General features: G+C 40.3%; 1 protein-coding gene across 1 annotated transcript in view; it reads left to right on the top strand.

The window, feature by feature from the left end:
* The window catches only part of LOC122838841 (cadherin-2-like), a 94512-nt gene that overhangs the window by 35499 nt on the left and 41427 nt on the right, over positions 1 to 17586 (top strand). The window contains exons 4-5 of the mRNA XM_044129834.1: positions 3783 to 3956; positions 5810 to 5965. Of these exons, the coding sequence (XP_043985769.1) occupies positions 3783 to 3956; positions 5810 to 5965 (330 nt within the window). The remainder of the gene's footprint in view (positions 1 to 3782; positions 3957 to 5809; positions 5966 to 17586) is intronic.

A 17586-nucleotide genomic window follows, 5' to 3' on the forward strand; every position in this document is an offset into this window, starting at 1 on the left:
TCAGACTCAGCTGTGAGGAGCAGGAACTGAAATTAATAACCAATTGTCAAATGGTGATTGTCGGCTCCAAAGCTTACAGGCAGGAAAAGAAGGTTGGCTTCAGATCCAGCGGACGCCTTCAGTGACCACGCAGAGCAATCACCCAACTTGTTATACTTAACATTCAACACAACATGACTCAGAGGTGAAGAATTTACCAAATTCTTTGAGAGAGTGGATATTTTTATTAAATGATCAACCTCTCCAAGCAACCTATGGGAAACGGCAAACGTTGCAATGCACAGTGAAATAATTCAATGTATAAGGAGAACACTCCAAAAGCAACTGAACTCAAAATGGAATAGCCAATAAACACTTTAGAAGCTGCTTATGTTACATCTTAAGAAACTTGCTAAACGAAATAAGAAAACTAAAGCTGCAATAAAATTAAATGGAATACTGGAAGCGAGAATAAAATGCAGAGGTTTTTTAAGAATTTAAAAATGCTTCAATTTTTTTAAATCTCCGATAGCTCCAGTGAATCAAATAAGTATAAAAAATTATCAAAGGTTGAAGTGTAACCCATATAAAGTAGGTATGCCTCTTTAAGAAACAAAGGTTAAAGAAGCTAGGTAGTCTACCTAGCCAATAGGAAGTTTGGTTTCCAGAGTGTATATGAACCAATCAGAATGCAGACTGCTGTTGTAGGTCGTGCCCTTCTCCCCTGGGTCTGCAGCACTGTTGATTTGCGGGAGAGATCTGCTGTAATGAGACTGCTAAGCTGTGCAGTGTAAGAGCTGGAAATAGTTTATTGAGTGTAAAGAGTGAACTTCAGTTTTCTGCCATTAGAGCCGTTGTAACCATTAGCTCTTTCTGGCAGTTGGTTCGTCTCATTCTCCATTCAGCTAAAGTGCCCCACGCATCTGGACTGAGAGCCACTATACAGTTGTCCCAAACGTGTCGCATTGAGATTGGTCAGGTTTTTTTTTTTTTTGTATGCTGGATGAGGTGGATTCCTCTTATGATCTGGATGGCGAGCCTTCCCACCTGGACTTGGAGAAAGAACCGGATTTCTTCTTTCCCATTTGGAGTCTTGCTTCACACTGCGCTGTGGTAGGCGTGTAATACTCACATCTTCACACTCAGTTGGTTATGTGTAAGACCACTGACTGACATTTTTCATTCTTATTGTTTTATCCTGGAATTTTGGACATTACCTTTTGGACCGGTTTTTATTTCAGATATTATAGCAAACTGCTGTGGTGGAAATTCTCCTCATGTGAATGATGTTGAGTTAAACCTAAATTGGAAAATGAATTTGATTGTCGTGATCTGTGTGTTTATTTTGAGTTTCCTATGTTTCTGTGTCTCTGTGTTGTCCTGCCTCCCTTTGATTAGTTCCCAGGTGTGTCTCGTTCCCTGATTACCTCCTTTGTATTTAGTGTCACCTGTGTCTTTGTCGGGTCCTCATCTCATTTGGTGTCTAAGCAGTCATTTGTTGTCGTATGCGTCTTGTAAGCAGTCCATTCGTTTAACCTATTGCCAGCGGTGTTGAGCCCTGGCTTCCGCTCAGTCGTGCTGACTGGTGTTTTGGATTCTGTATTTTGGCATTTTCATCATTAAACTACCATCATTTCATCTTTACCTGGGTCTACAAGTGTCTGCCTCACCACCACACCCCACACTTCATGACATTGATAAATCTGTTGACTATTAAAATTTAGTGTTTAGATTTCCAGGGTGCACCCAACAGATTTGGAATTGAGAATTAGCACTTGGCCAAGTATTATTGTTATTATTTTATGTATTTTATTGTGTGTAATTTTATTTTCATAATTGTGTGTCTTGTGCAACTGTCAATTCAATCTGGAGAGAGTCAGACGGAGAAAAACAGCGATTATAAAGGTTTATTGACAGGCATGAATTTAAAGTTCTTTGGCGCTCGGGCCCCAGCTGAGGACATAGAGCTGTGAATTGCAATAAGCTCGGATGAGCATTCCGGATGTAGGTTAGGAATGTCATCCCCCGGGAACCGACACTGGTAGTGGAGTTCGGTGAAGGATGCGAGCCTGAAGAGCCGGGCGAGTGGAGGTGGAGAAGGGTTGAGCGCAGCTGGAAAGCATAAGATGCCATGAATAGAGGTCCTCTTCAGCTGGGCCTTGGTTGGTGATTGGACGTGACGTGGCTTGGTTCAGCGTTGATAGGTCGGCAACGATGGGCGGGACGCGCTAATTGGACGATGCAGGTTGGGCTAAAGAGTCTTCCAGTTTGAATATGCGCCTAGGATTCATTTTTATGTTTTATGTCACTAAAGCCAGTTGTTCTTTAAATCCATCCAACTGCTTTTGTGTGTCATTTAAACATCCCAGATTGATCCGATAGCCAAACCTATTGACCCGTTTATCTAAAATATATACAATAAGCTTCTCTACTGCATTACAGAAGCTCCAGAAGGATTGGAACTTCCAAACTTTGGCAACTCCTACCTGACACAAAGGTTACAGTATATATTAAAATGCATTGTGAGAAATCCATCAAGCAGTCTGTAGATAGACACTGAGCAAACACTAATGTAAGAAAATCTGGTGTCCATCTCCAGTGGTCAATGGGTGAAAGGTGGAATTTAACCAGAACAGTCACCAGTCCATCACAGAGACAGGACAAACAACCATGTAAGCAATAATACTTAAGGAGAATTAAGAGAGACCAATTAACCTAACAGTAATTTTTTGTGGACTGCGGGAGGAAGCTGGAGTACCACACATGCACAGGCAGAACATGCAAACAACATAAGCACTCTGATAGCACTAAGGGTGGTGCTGTCCCAGGTGCTGAAAAATAAAATCCTATCTTCAAAGATCCAAGATGTTTATCAGTCATTTTAAATTAGATGACAGAGTTGGCAGAGCTGTTTATAGAGGGATTTTCCTTGTTTTCATGATGATACCTGCATGAGGTTAGTAAACTCATGTCAGTGGGAGGTCTTTAGGTGTACACGAAGGCAGATTACGCTGAGACACCCAGACTTTTGCAGATCTGTCTGTCCCAGGCCAGCAGGCTTCAGAGCACTTTGAGTGACATCAGACCTGTGTTTATGGCAGCCAGAACATCATATTACACAGGAAGCCTGTTAGAGCCATATTTGGAGGCAGCAACTAATGGATCAGCACATTGCTTACATCTGATTGGAAACTGTTTTAATGGCAGTATTTAAGGTAACAGAGTTGCTGTTTTTGGATATCTCATTATGCCTTATTGCTGTTGCACCACAAACTAAAGTGATCCTAACTATCACTGTTTTGAAGCTGCTTTCAGCATCTCGGTGCAAATGTGAATATGTAGTCCTCCCCTCTATTTTTTCTCCTTCAACACAAACTCAGCAGGACAGGGAATAGGCCAACAGTAAATACCATTTTATTATAAAGTGATGTTTTATTGTCATAATCCATTTCAATGTAACAATGTAATATTACTCTTACAATAAACCCCAATATGTTTCTATCTCCTTTTATGTTTTATGTTTATCTCCTTCTATCTCCTTAACTAGATGTAACTGAGTCAACATATTTTGATTTGTAAGTTCAGGTCTCATTATAGTTGCAGGCTGTTCACAGAGAGGAGCCAGCTGCAGTAGCACATGATAATTTGCTCGTTTAGTAAGACTGTAATAAGATCAGTAATCCAGGCCTTGGAAATGAGGTCAAAAATAAGCTGAGTCAGCATGTTTCTCTGAGTCTGCACTTGGTGTTCATGTGCGCACTCGTGATGCTAAGTGTGTACTTTTCCTTGCTGACTCTCTGCAGGTAAAGCCTGGTGATACAGCACTAACTCATCCAGTTCCAGAGATCCTGTTTCCATGGCGTAGCGTGGTTGTTGGTGGCGATGGCACCATGAGGCGGGTAAAGAGAGACTGGGTCATTCCACCTATCAATGTTCCTGAGAACTCAAGAGGGCAATTCCCAGAGGATCTAGTCAGGGTAATACACACACACACACACACGCGCACACGCCCACACACATATGAAACACACACCAAGACATATAACATTTACACACAAAAAAATAAGGACTTTTTTGTTAAATTGATTTTTCTATTTTGTAACAATGCCTCTTGGCAATAAATCATGTACTGTCTAACAGCCTGTTTATTTTCACTTAAGTGGTGCCACACATTCTGCGACAGACTGGCGACCTGTCCAGGGTGTACCCCGCCTCTCGCCCGGAAGGTTAGCTGGAGATAGGCACCAGCGAATCTTCCGCTAGAAAATGGATGGATGAATGGCTGGATGGATGGATGGTACCACATTCTGAAAGAAAATACATTTACAGGATGAGCAGCAGAACTTTGTGTGGCTGTTTCTTGTTATTCCTCACACTACTCAGACCTCTGTCTGTTACACTGCCAATATGACTTGTTTCTTTAACATTCAGTCATTTTGTCCAATAGTCGACACCAAAAAATGGCTAACAGCTGTTAATATAGCTATTTGATTGCCTTGAAAAATTGTTACAATTTGAAAATTTCTCATTTTCTACTGTTTATATGTGAGAACCAGTAACTTAAATACAAGACACTTTAAACAAAGCAAGGAATATTAAGATTGTGATGAAGTATAAACATAAATATAAATATAGAAAAAAAATTGTTTTGGCTTTTACTCAGTAAAGCTTACAGCAGCTTTTTGTGTCTTTTTGACCATTGCATTGTCATCTGCTTTGCCGGCCACCATGTCAAAAATCTGTTCATGGACTGTCAGCAGCTAAACAAAAGGAAGAAAAAGTCTTTTAGTTTTTAGTATTGAGGTAATTAATAATTGCCTGGAGAAAGATGACTAGCAACGGTATGAAAGCATATAAATCCTTGTGGTTATTTTTATTGTCCATAAAATTCATGTCAGTACTGTCAGTCCTCACCCTAACAAATATTCACACATTTTCTGAATTCTCTGTTAAGAAAAATGAAAGTGGAATTCCCCCATTCCATATATACAAATAACTTTATTCTGCAAAGTCATTTTAAAGTTAACTTTAATTTTGTGTCCCATACATCTAAATTGGTAGATTGTGGAAAATCTTAAATTTAAAATTTTAACACTGGGATGAAACAATAATTGGCAAGAGGACAAACTGAAATTCAATGAAACATAAAATGTAGAAGACAGACAGATTGCTATATGTAGTAGTTTAAAGGGCATATGAATATGATATGAAAAAAAATTGAAAAACTCACTAAACAAATAACATTAGTGCAGTTTTGCAAAGATACAAATCAAAAACTCCAGAAATATTCAAAGAGACCCAGACAGGGTAAATGGCAATAAATTATGAGCAGGAGAAGAGTGTGATTCTTTTGTCATTAGTTCTTCTTGTCCCACACTGAAGCTAATGCTGCTTACTGAAGAGGCTAACCAATCAGCTGCCAGATGCTGCATCACCACTCTGGCTGTAGGGCAGCTGGACCTGCCGCCAACCACCAGCTGCTCAGTGTTCAGTGTTTCATGCAAGAATGGAAGAACCAGTGAGCTACTTTCGGAGCTACTTTTTCACTGTTCAGCAGTTTCTGGATTTTAGTACATTATACACACCAGCACATCAAGGAATCAGTCTGCTATTAATCAGGATGGATCTGATGGGCTGCCCACTTAGTTCTGCCTTAGACCTTAGAATCCAAGATACCCTTTGAAAACTAACTCATTTATATCAGTGAACAACTTTTAAGGCGGCATGGATGGTTTCGTTTTGGCTTAAAAAACTATATTTTAGAATGTAAAGCCTTTAAAAACTCAGCTGGTCTTATTTTTGCTCCCCTTCCTGTTTCCTTTTTCTGTAGATTCGTTCAGATCGGGATAAGAACCGGATGCTGCGCTACAGTGTGACAGGTCCTGGTGCTGACCAACCTCCAACTGGTATCTTTATCATCAACCCAATCTCAGGCCAGCTGTCCGTCACCAAACCTCTGGACAGAGAACACATCCCTAACTTCCATGTAAGTCTCATTGCATGAGAGCAAAGCTTACTAAAATAATCATTTACAACATTGCTATACTTGTTGTTTTATACCATCAGTAGGTGGCACAGTGGACACATATAGCAGCAGAAGAAGAGTATTAAGAGAAATTTCAGTGCACGGTTTCCTCCAGAAAATTTGCTAAGCCCGGTGGTCGAGGCACAGAGGTGGTCCACTGTGTTTTTGTATTAAAACATAAGTTCACAGAAAATGTAAAAATCTTACATTTTTACCTTGCCAGTGAGATGCTATCTAAACCCACAACTAGTCTTAAAAACAAAATACAGTTAAAAAGAATGTCAATTATTTGTACTTCTGTTTAATCCAAATTAAGCTCCATCAGGCCCCCAGGGCTCCAGAGGCCCCATAAATGCTAATATTTTAACACAGACCACAGATGTATATATGTAACATTTATTTATTGAGATTATCAAGGCTGCTAAATTTGATTTAATGGCTTCAGCATACATAAATTCAAATGTTTTAAATTGTTTAAAGTTTAAATTTAAGATTTTAAGGAGCTGGCAAGTTTCCTTTGTAAAAGTTCAAAGAACAATATTCATAGTTAGATTGTTTTGTTACCGTTGGTACACTCTGATGCTATGAGTTTATTCTTTGAGTTTGAGATCTGTTTGTTCACAAATGCAAATTAGTAAACTGCAATTATAATTTATTGCTTTTTAGATTGGCCAATTAAACTTTTCCCCCTTTCCCAGATTTCACTAAATCTTACACAGAAGCTGTTTGAGATGCTGATGATTTTAGGATCAAGAGGGACCCCTAACTCAAATTCTGCTCAAGACCTCATACAGCCTTGGACCGGCCCTGCGTGAAGAGTTAAAACCGCTGCACTGAGCACAAAGATGCACAAGAAATGGGAGATTAAATCAATGCTGCTAATCTGGGTTTAATAGCGCTTCCATTTCCTGTCTGTTGAGTTTTTAAATATACAGAGACTGTTGTGGTTACCCAACTTTAACGGATGAGTTTGTTAGATCGTTGCGCCGGCGCGCACATTAACTCTGGCTACCTATGTAGACAAAGCACGGTTCACACTGAGCTGAAACTACTGCAGTAAGTTTTAAACTCTAAAGAAACATAATTTCTCACAGGGGGTTGATGTAAATATCCATACTAGTCAGCCTTGTGTCCAGTTAGCACGCGAAGTGTGCTGAGATCAAGCAGCAGCAGTGCGCGAGGAAACACACAGAGACACCAGCTGTGTGAATGGTCTGCTCTCCCGGCTTTAAATGCATAAACTATAAACGTATCTTTTAGGAATAAATTCTGAGAAATACTCAGAGCAACAGAGACTCCTACAATCTGGCTTTAATTTTAAAAAATAAAAACAAAATTTTTCTTCTTTTTTGTTGCATTATTAATTTTTCTAATAACAAAAAAAAGCAATGCTTGGCCTGACGGGAGGGCTAGCAAAGCATGGCGGGCTGCCACGCTTATAATTCACTGGGGTAAACCCTGCAGTGTACCCCCAGCCTGGCCAATGCCTTTCTACACAATTCCACTCGATTCAGATTTTCTGCGCTTTTAGAATTGATATCTGGTGTGAATCTATCTGTATGTGAATGGAAATGACTGATTGGATTGTAAAGTATTTTGAGATGTGCAATACAAGTCTGATGTATGAAATGTAAAGTATTTCAAATACAAGGTTGTAGTTTGACAATAGCAGCAGAGGAAGTGAAGAAAGCCATTCAGTCTGTGTTGGCCAGATTTCCAAATATAGAGGAATTAAAGTTGAAGCAAGAGGAATGTTTTATTGCTTGAAAAGATGTTGTTGAGTTCTAGCACATGGTTGAGCTGACACATTACGTATAGTGGGGAGAACAAGTATTTGATACACTGTTGATTTTTCAGGTTTTCCCACTTTAGTGGCCACTGTTTAGTGGCCACTAAAGAGTGGCCACTCTTTAGTTGCCCTGGCTGTGTGTTTTGGGTCATTATCATGCTGGAAGACCCAGCCACGACCCATCTTCAGTGCTCTTACTGAGGGAAGGAGGTTGTTGGCCAAAATCTCACGATACATGACCCCATCCATCCTTTCCACAATATGGTGCAGTCGTCCTGTCCCCTTTGCAGAAAAGCATCCCCAAAGAATGATGTTTCCACCGCCATGCTTCACGGTTGGGATGGTGTTCTTGGGGTTGTACTCATCATTCTTCTTGCTCCAAACATGACGAGTGGAATTTAAACCAAAAAGTTCTATTTTTGTCTCATCAGACCACATGATGAGACATTCCTCCTCTGGATCATTCAGATGGTCATTTGCAAACATCAGACGGGCTTTGACATGCGTTGGCTTGAGGAAAGGCACCTTGCGTGAACTGCAGGATTTTAATCCTTGACGGCGTAGAGTGTTACTGATTGTTTTCTTTGAGACTGTGGTCCCAGCTCTATTCAGGTCATTGACCAGGTCCTGCCATGTATTTCTGGGCTCATTCCTCACCTTCCTCAAGATCAATGATGCTCCACGAGGTGAGATCTTGCATGGCGCCCCAGACCGAGGGAGATTTTCCGTTATTTTGTATTTCTTCCATTTTCTAATAATTGCACCAACTGTTGTTGCCTTCTCACCAAGCTGCTTGCCTATTGTCCTGTAGCCCATCCCAGCCTTGTGCAGGTCTACAATTTTATCCCTGATGTCCTTACACAGCTCTCTGGTCTTGGGCATTGTGGAGATGCTGGAGTCTGATTGATTGCGTGTGTGGACAGGTGTCTTTTATATAGGTAACGAGTTCAAACAGGTGCAGTTAATACAGGTAATGAGTGGAGAACAGGAGGGCTTCTTAAAAAAAACTAACATGTCAAATACTTATTTCACACAATAAAATGGAAACTAGAAAATTCCTGAACAAATTTAACTGGGGCCTGCCAAAGTGTGCCCGTCGGTTTGGACCCAGCGTTCTGATGCTAAGAATTAGCATCGATGCTAAAGAAAGCTGCAATGTAATCAATAGCATGTGGAGAATCACAAGAATGTTAAGTAAGCTGGACATGCAACATTCAGTATGATAAAGCAAGTGTATTAGCTAAAATGAACAAATATGCTAATGTAAGCATAAATACTTTCAGTAGCATGTGGGGTATCATTAGAATGTTTACTGTCATTTACTTACTCCATTAAGTATACTAAACATGGCTAATAAGTCTGAAAAATAGAAAATAGCTTATTTAAGCTAAAAGGCTAATGCTAATGAACTGCCTTGCTAAAGGCAGTTCCCTAACCTCGGATAAACAGATAATGCAGAATGATATCATTGCACGCCTCGGCGTGCACTGTCCAGAGGGGCATATTGAGGCTTTTATTTTGAAATTTCAGTAAGTTTCATATTAAATGCCCACACTAATCCAATGTAAGAGTGCTTTGGATAAACCAGTCACATAAAGCCAAAAAGAGCAATTACATGATGTAAAAATTCCCAAGGCTTTTATTTTGAAATTTTTGTTAAGCTTCATTTGAAAGGGTCAAAGTCATCCCATGTGTAACAGTCATTGGATTAAATCAGTCATATAACGCTCAAAAAGCAATGACCTGATGTAAAATTTTCAAGGGCTTTTATTTTGAAATTTTCAGTAAGCTTCATTTCAAAGGGCTAGACTCATCCCATGTGTAACAGTGACAGGGTTAAATTAGTTATATACAGCCCATAGCAGCAAGTTTTTCTAAAGGCCAGCTCAGTCCTCCTCTGTTTTAACTGAACTAGTAGTTAGAACTACAGTGATGCGATTTGTAGTCCTCAGCAGCTCTCCTGCTCTGGGTTCCATGGTAAATAATCCTCTGCCAGCTGTGAGTGAGACATCCAGGGGGAGACAATTCTGTTTGAGCCAGCCAGTTTGACTAAAAAAAGCATTGCAAAAAACTGTTTCCGCTCGGGGAACCGTAATACATATTCGAAAACCGCTTGAAGCATATGAGAGGGCTATTTGTCGCCTCACATAGTCCCGCTTATTCATATCTCTACCTCACTCACAGTATTAACAGCGATGAGATAAAAAAGTGTGTGCCAAGGTCTGAAATTTTTCAGAAATACATGGAAGTGAATCAGTGAGATCTGTCTGCTACCCTGGCGCATGACTTTGCTCTGAAGCACCTGGAGAGAAAACTGTAAGCGCTTAGATAATTTTTGAAAACATTTGACCGGAGCAGGCACGCGTATCAATGTCATGACCAAGTTTGATACCAATCATGCAATATTTGTGAGCGTGAGGGCGAGTTAAAAATGATTTGGGGTCAAAATGTCTCTGACTCTCACTCTAGCGGAGCGGCCTTTTCACACTCTGATTTTTCCAAAATCAAAAACTTTGGGTCGCTTAGAAAGAAGTTGTGGACAAACCATAATACATATTGACGGTTGTCTTCACTTTAAAAGAGATCACGGACGATCTACAAAATGAAGTTTGAATGATGCTTTCTACATAAAGTTATGATTTACACAGAAAATCCTCAAAAATAGGGTATTTTCAGGATTTACTGGTTGCCTCGTCCCCTTGACGACGAGACTTGCACCTGGTGAGCTCGTTAGTGATTTTGGGGTCGTTTTTTTCTTTTTACGTAGCCAAGGTAACACCAAAACCCACCAAAAGTAATAGCACCCCACCCCGGAACGAGCCGCACGTTTTGATACCACAATTTTGGGTGGGCTCGCAGCGGTACGAGCCGCATTAACGGTAACGGAAGAATAAGTTAAGAATAAAGAAACATTCTATTGGGTGTAGAACAATAGGTGCCTGCCATGCAATGCATGGTAGTGACTGACTTGCTTCGCAAGTCAGTCACTGCTCTCCTTATGACATATGGGCAGGCCCCAACTAACCAGAAAATTCCTGAAGAAATTTAACTTGGGCCTGCCAAAGTGTGCCCGTCGGTTTGGACCCAGCGTTCTGATGCTAAGAATTTGCATCAATGCTAAAGAAAGCTGCAATGTAATCAATAGCATGTGGAGAATCACAAGAATGTTAAGTAAGCTGGACATGCAACATTCAGTATGATAAAGCAAGTGCATTAGCTAAAATGAGCAAATATGCTAATGTAAGCATAAATACTTTCAGTAGCATGTGGGTATCATTAGAATGTTTACTGTCATTTACTTACTCCATTAAGTATACTAAACATGGCTAATAAGTCTGAAAAATAGAAAATAGCTTATTTAAGCTAAAAGGTTATCTAATGTTAATAAACTGCCTTGCTGCGCAAGGCAGTTCCTCAACCTCGATAAACAGATAATGCAGAATGATATCACTGTACCGCCTCGGCGGTGCACTGTCCAGAGGGGCATTTTGAGGCTTTTATTTTGAAATTTGCAGTAAGCTTCATATTAAATGCCCACACTAATCCAATGTGTAAGAGTGCTTTGGATAAACCAGTCACATAAAGCCAAAAGAGCAATTACATGATGTAAAATTCCCAAGGCTTTTATTTTGAAATTTTGTTAAGCTTCATTTGAAAGGGTCAAAGTCATCCCATGTGTAACAGTCATTGGATTAAATCAGTCATATAACGCTCAAAAAGCAATGACCTGATGTAAAATTTTCAAGGGCTTTTATTTTGAAATTTTCAGTAAGCTTCATTTCAAAGGGCTAGACTCATCCCATGTGTAACAGTGACAGGGTTAAATTAGTTATATACAGCCCATAGCAGCAAGTTGTTTCTAAAGGCCAGCTCAGTCCTCCTCTGTTTTAACTGAACTACTAGTTAGAACTACAGTGATGCGATTTGTAGTCCTTAGCAGCTCTCCCTGCTCTGGGTTCCGTGCCATGGTAAATAATCCTCTCTGCCAGCTGTGAGTGAGACATCCAGGGGAGACAATTCTCTGTTTGAGCCAGCCAGTTTGACTAAAAAGCATTGCAAAAACTGTTTCCTGCTCGGGAACCGTAATACATATTCGAAAACCGCTTTGAAGCATATGAGAGGGCTATTTGTCGCCTCACATAGTCCCGCCTTATTCATATCTCTACCTCACTCACAGTATTAACAGCGATGAGATAAAAAAGTGTGTGCCAAGGTCTGAAATTTTTCAGAAATACATGGAAGTGAATCAGTGAGATCTGTCTGCTACCCTGGCGCATGACTTTGCTCTGAAGCACCTGGAGAGAAAACTGTAAGCGCTAGATAATTTTTGAAAACATTTGACCGGAGCAGGCACGCATCAATGTCATGACCAAGTTTGATACCAATCATGCAATATTTGTGAGCGTGAGGGCGAGTTAAAAATGATTTGGGGTCAAAATGTCGCTCTGACTCTCACTCTAGCGGAGCGCCTTCACACTCTGATTTTTCCAAAATCAAAAACTTTGGGTCGCTTAGAAAGAAGTTGTGGACAAACCATAATACATATTGACGTGCTGTCTTCACTTTAAAAGAGATAACGGACGTATCTACAAAATGAAGTTTGAATGGCGTTTCTACATAAAGTTATGATTTACACAGAAAATCCTCAAAAATAGGGTATTTTCAGGATTTACTGGTTGCCTCATCCCCTTGACGACGAGAGATGCACCTGGTGAGCTCGTTAGTGATTTTGGGGTCGTTTTTTGCTTTTTACGTCGCCATGGTAACTCCAAATCCCACCAAAAGTAATAGCACACCACCCGGGATCGAGCCGCACGTTTTGATACCACATTTGTGGGTGGGCTCGCAGCGGTACGAGCCGCATTCACGGTGACGGAAGAATAAGTTAAGAACTAGAAAATTCCTGAAGAAATTTAACTGGGGCCTGCCAAAGTGTGCCCGTCGGTTTGGACCCAGCGTTCTGATGCTAAGAATTTGCATCAATGCTAAAGAAAGCTGCAATGTAATCAATAGCATGTGGAGAATCACAAGAATGTTAAGTAAGCTGGACATGCAACATTCAGTATGATAAAGCAAGTGCATTAGCTAAAATGAGCAAATATGCTAATATAAGCATAAATACTTTCAGTAGCATGTGGGGTATCATTAGAATGTTTACTGTCATTTACTTACTCCATTAAGTATACTAAACATGGCTAATAAGTCTGAAAAATAGAAAATAGCTTATTTAAGCTAAAAGGCTAATGCTAATGAACTGCCTTGCTGCACAAGGCAGTTCCCTAACCTCGGATAAACAGATAATGCAGAATGATATCATTGCACCGCCTGTGGCGGTGCACTGTCCAGAGGGGCATATTGAGGCTTTTATTTTGAAATTTGCAGTAAGCTTCATATTAAATGCCCACACTAATCCAATGTGTAAGAGTGCTTTGGATAAACCAGTCACATAAAGCCAAAAAGAGCAATTACATGATGTAAAAATTCCCAAGGCTTTTATTTTGAAATTTTTGTTAAGCTTCATTTGAAAGGGTCAAAGTCATCCCATGTGTAACAGTCATTGGATTAAATCAGTCATATAACGCTCAAAAAAGCAATGACCTGATGTAAAAATTTTCAAGGGCTTTTATTTTGAAATTTTCAGTAAGCTTCATTTCAAAGGGCTAGACTCATCCCATGTGTAACAGTGACAGGGTTAAATGAGTTATATACAGCCCATAGCAGCAAGTTGTTCTAAAGGCCAGCTCAGTCCTCCTCTGTTTTAACTGAACTACTAGTTCAACTACAGTGATGCGATTTGTAGTCCTCAGCAGCTCTCCCTGCTCTGGGTTCCGTTGCCATATGGTAAATAATCCTCTCTGCCAGCTGTGAGTGAGACATCCAGGGGAGACAATTCTCTGTTTGAGCCAGCCAGTTTGACTAAAAAAGCATTGCAAAAACTGTTTCCTGCTCGGGAACCGTAATACATATTGGAAAACCGTTTGAAGCATATGAGAGGGCTATTTGTCGCCTCACATAGTCCCGCCATTCATATCTCTACCTCACTCAGTATTAACAGCGATGAGATAAAAAAGTGTGTGCCAAGGTCTGAAATTTTCAGAAATACATGGAAGTGAATCAGTGAGATCTGTCTGCTACCCTGGCGCATGACTTTGCTCTGAAGCACCTGGAGAGAAAACTGTAAGCGCTTAGATAATTTTTGAAAACATTTGACCGGAGCAGGCACGCGTATCAATGTCATGACCAAGTTTGATACCAATCATGCAATATTTGTGAGCGTGAGGGCGAGTTAAAAATGATTTGGGGTCAAAATGTCGCTCTGACTCTCACTCTAGCGGAGCTGCCTTTCACACTCTGATTTTTCCAAAATCAAAAACTTTGGGTCGCAGAAAGAAGTTGTGGACAAACCATAATACATATTGACGTGCTGTCTTCACTTTAAAAGAGATCACGGACGATCTACAAAATGAAGTTTGAATGGCGTTTCTACATAAGGTTATGATTTACACAGAAAATCCTCAAAAATAGGGTATTTTCAGGATTTACAGGTTGCCTTCCCCTTGACGACAGACTTGCACCTGGTGAGCTCGTTAGTGATTTTGGGGTCGTTTTTTTCTTTTTACGGCCATGGTAACTCCAAATCCCACCAAAAGTAATAGCTCAATGCCGGGTTCGAGCCGCACGCTTTTGATACCACTTTTGTGGGTGGGCTCATAGCAATGCATTAACGTCACGGAAGAAAAATAAATAATTATAATACTTAAAGAGACGTTCTATTGGGTGTAGAACAATAGGTGGTTATGTACAATGCATGGAGGCAGTGACTGACTTCAGCAAGTCAGTCACTGCTCTCCTTATGATTATGGGCAGGCCCCAACTAGAAAATTCCTGAAGAAATTTAACTGGGGCCTGCCAAAGTGTGCCCGTCGGTTTGGACCCAGCGTTCTGATGCTAACAATTTGCATCAATGCTAAAGAAAGCTGCAATGTAATCAATAGCATGTGGAGAATCACAAGAATGTTAAGTAAGCTGGACATGCAACATTCAGTATGATAAAGCAAGTGCATTAGCTAAAATGAGCAAATATGCTAATATAAGCATAAATACTTTCAGTAGCATGTGGGTATCATTATAATGTTTACTGTCATTTACTTACTCCATTAAGTATACTAAACATGGCTAATAAGTCTGAAAAATAGAAAATAGCTTATTTAAGCTAAAAGGCTAATGCTAATGAACTGCCTTGCTGCGCAAGGCAGTTCCCTAACCTCGGATAAACAGATAATGCAGAATGATATCACTGTACGCCTCCGCGTGTGCACTGTCCAGAGGGGCATTTTGAGGCTTTTATTTTGAAATGTGCAGTAAGCTTCATAATAAATGCCCACACTAATCCAATATGTAAGAGTGCTTTGGATAAACCCGTCACATAAAGCCAAAAAGAGCAATTACATGATGTAAAAATTGCCAAAGCTTTTATTTGGACAATTTGGTTAAGCCTCATTAGACAGGGTCAAAGTCCTCCCATGTGTAACAGTCATTGGATTAAATCAGTCATATAACGCACAAAAAAGCAATGACCTGATGTAAAAATTTTCAAGGGCTTTTATTTTGAAATTTTCAGTAAGCTTCATTTCAAAGGGCTAGACTCATCCCATGTGTAACAGTGACAGGGTTAAATTAGTTATATACAGCCCATAGCAGCAAGTTTTTCTAAAGGCCAGCTCAGTCCTCCTCTGTTTTAACTGAACTAGTAGTTAGAACTACAGTGATGCGATTTGAAGTCCTCAGCAGCTCTCCTGCTCTGGGTTCCGTTGCCATGGTAAATAATCCTCTCTGCCAGCTGTGAGTGAGACATCCAGGGGAGACAATTCTCTGTTTGAGCCAGCCAGTTTAAAAAAGCATTGCAAAAAACTGTTTCCTGCTCGGGAACCGTAATACATATTCGAAACCGCTTTGAAGCATATGAGAGGGCTATTTGTCGTCTCACATAGTCCCGCCATTCATATCTCTACCTCACTCACAGTATTAACAGCGATGAGATAAAAAAAGTGTGTGCCAAGGTCTGAAATTTATCAGAAATACATGGAAGTGAATCAGTGAGATCTGTCTGCTACCCTGGCGCATGACTTTGCTCTGAAGCACCTGGAGAGAAAACTGTAAGCGCTAGATAATTTTTGAAAACATTTGACCGGAGCAGGCACGCATATCAATGTCATGACCAAGTTTGATACCAATCATGCAATATTTGTGAGCGTGAGGGCGAGTTAAAAAATGATTTGGGGTCAAAATGTCACTCTGACTCTCACTCTAGCGGAGCTGCCTTCACACTCTGATTTTTCCAAAATCAAAAACTTTGGGTCGCTGAAAGAAGTTGTGGACAAACCATAATACATATTGACGTGCTGTCTTCACTTTAAAAGAGATCACGGACGTATCTACAAAATGAAGTTTGAATGGCGCTCTACATAAGGTTATGACGACACAGAAAATCCTCAAAAATAGGGTATTTTCAGGATTTACTGGTTGCCTCGAGACTTGCACCTGGTGAAGTGATTTTGGGGTCGTTTTTGCTTTTTACGCCGCCATGGTAACTCAAATCCCACCAAAGTAATAACGAGCCGCACGCTTTTGATACCACTTTTGTGGGTGGGCTGCCGCATTAACGTAACGGAAGAATAATAAATAATACGATTAAAGAAACATTCTATTGGGTGTAGAACAATAGGTGCCTGCCATGTAATGCATGGCAGTGACTGACTTGTCGCAAGTCAGTCACTGCTCTCCTTATGCATTGCTATGGGCAGGCCCCAATAAGAATAAAGAAACATTCGATTGGGTGGAGAACAATAGGTGCAATGCATGGATAGTGACTGACTTGCTTCGCAAGTCAGTCACTGCTCTCCTTATGCATTGCTATGGGCAGGCCCCAACTAGAAAATTCCTGAAGAAATTTAACTGGGGCCTGCCAAAGTGTGCCCGTCGGTTTGGACCCAGCGTTCTGATGCTAACAATTAGCATCAATGCTAAGCTTAAAAACTTCCAAAGAACCATGTGGAGAATCACAAGAATGTTGACTAACATGGACATGCACGATTCAGCATGATAATCAGCTCACTAGCATGTTGTCTATACTTGACTTACACCATTAAGTATACTAAACATGGCTAATAAGTCAAAAAAATAGCTAATAGCTTATTTAAGCTAAATGGCTAATGGTAATGCCTCTCAGGTTAGGCAGTTCCCTAACCTGAGAGAAACAGATAATGCAGAATGATATCATTGCACCGCCTGCGGCGGTGCACTGTCCAGAGGGGCATATTGAGGCTTTTATTTTGAAATTTGCAGTAAGCTTCATATTAAATGCCCACACTAATCCAGTGTCTAAGAGTGCTTTGGATAAACCAGTCACATAAAGCCAAAAAGAGCAATTACATGATGTAAAAATTCCCAAGGCTTTTATTTTGAAATTTTTGTTAAGCTTCATTTGAAAGGGTCAAAGTCATCCCATGTGTAACAGTCATTGGATTAAATCAGTCATATAACGCTCAAAAAAGCAATGACCTGATGTAAAATTTCTCAAGGGCTTTTATTTTGAAATTTTCAGTAAGCTTCATTTCAAAGGGCTAGACTCATCCCATGTGTAACAGTGACAGGGTTAAATGAGTTATATACAGCCCATAGCAGCAAGTAGTTGTAAAGGCCAGCTCAGTCCTCCTCTGTTTTAACTGAACTACTAGTTAGAACTACAGTGATGCGTATTTGTAGTCCTAAGCAGCTCTCCCTGCTCTGGGTT

Source organism: Gambusia affinis, linkage group LG10, assembly GCF_019740435.1.
Source record: "Gambusia affinis linkage group LG10, SWU_Gaff_1.0, whole genome shotgun sequence".
Classification (NCBI taxonomy): domain Eukaryota; kingdom Metazoa; phylum Chordata; class Actinopteri; order Cyprinodontiformes; family Poeciliidae; genus Gambusia; species Gambusia affinis.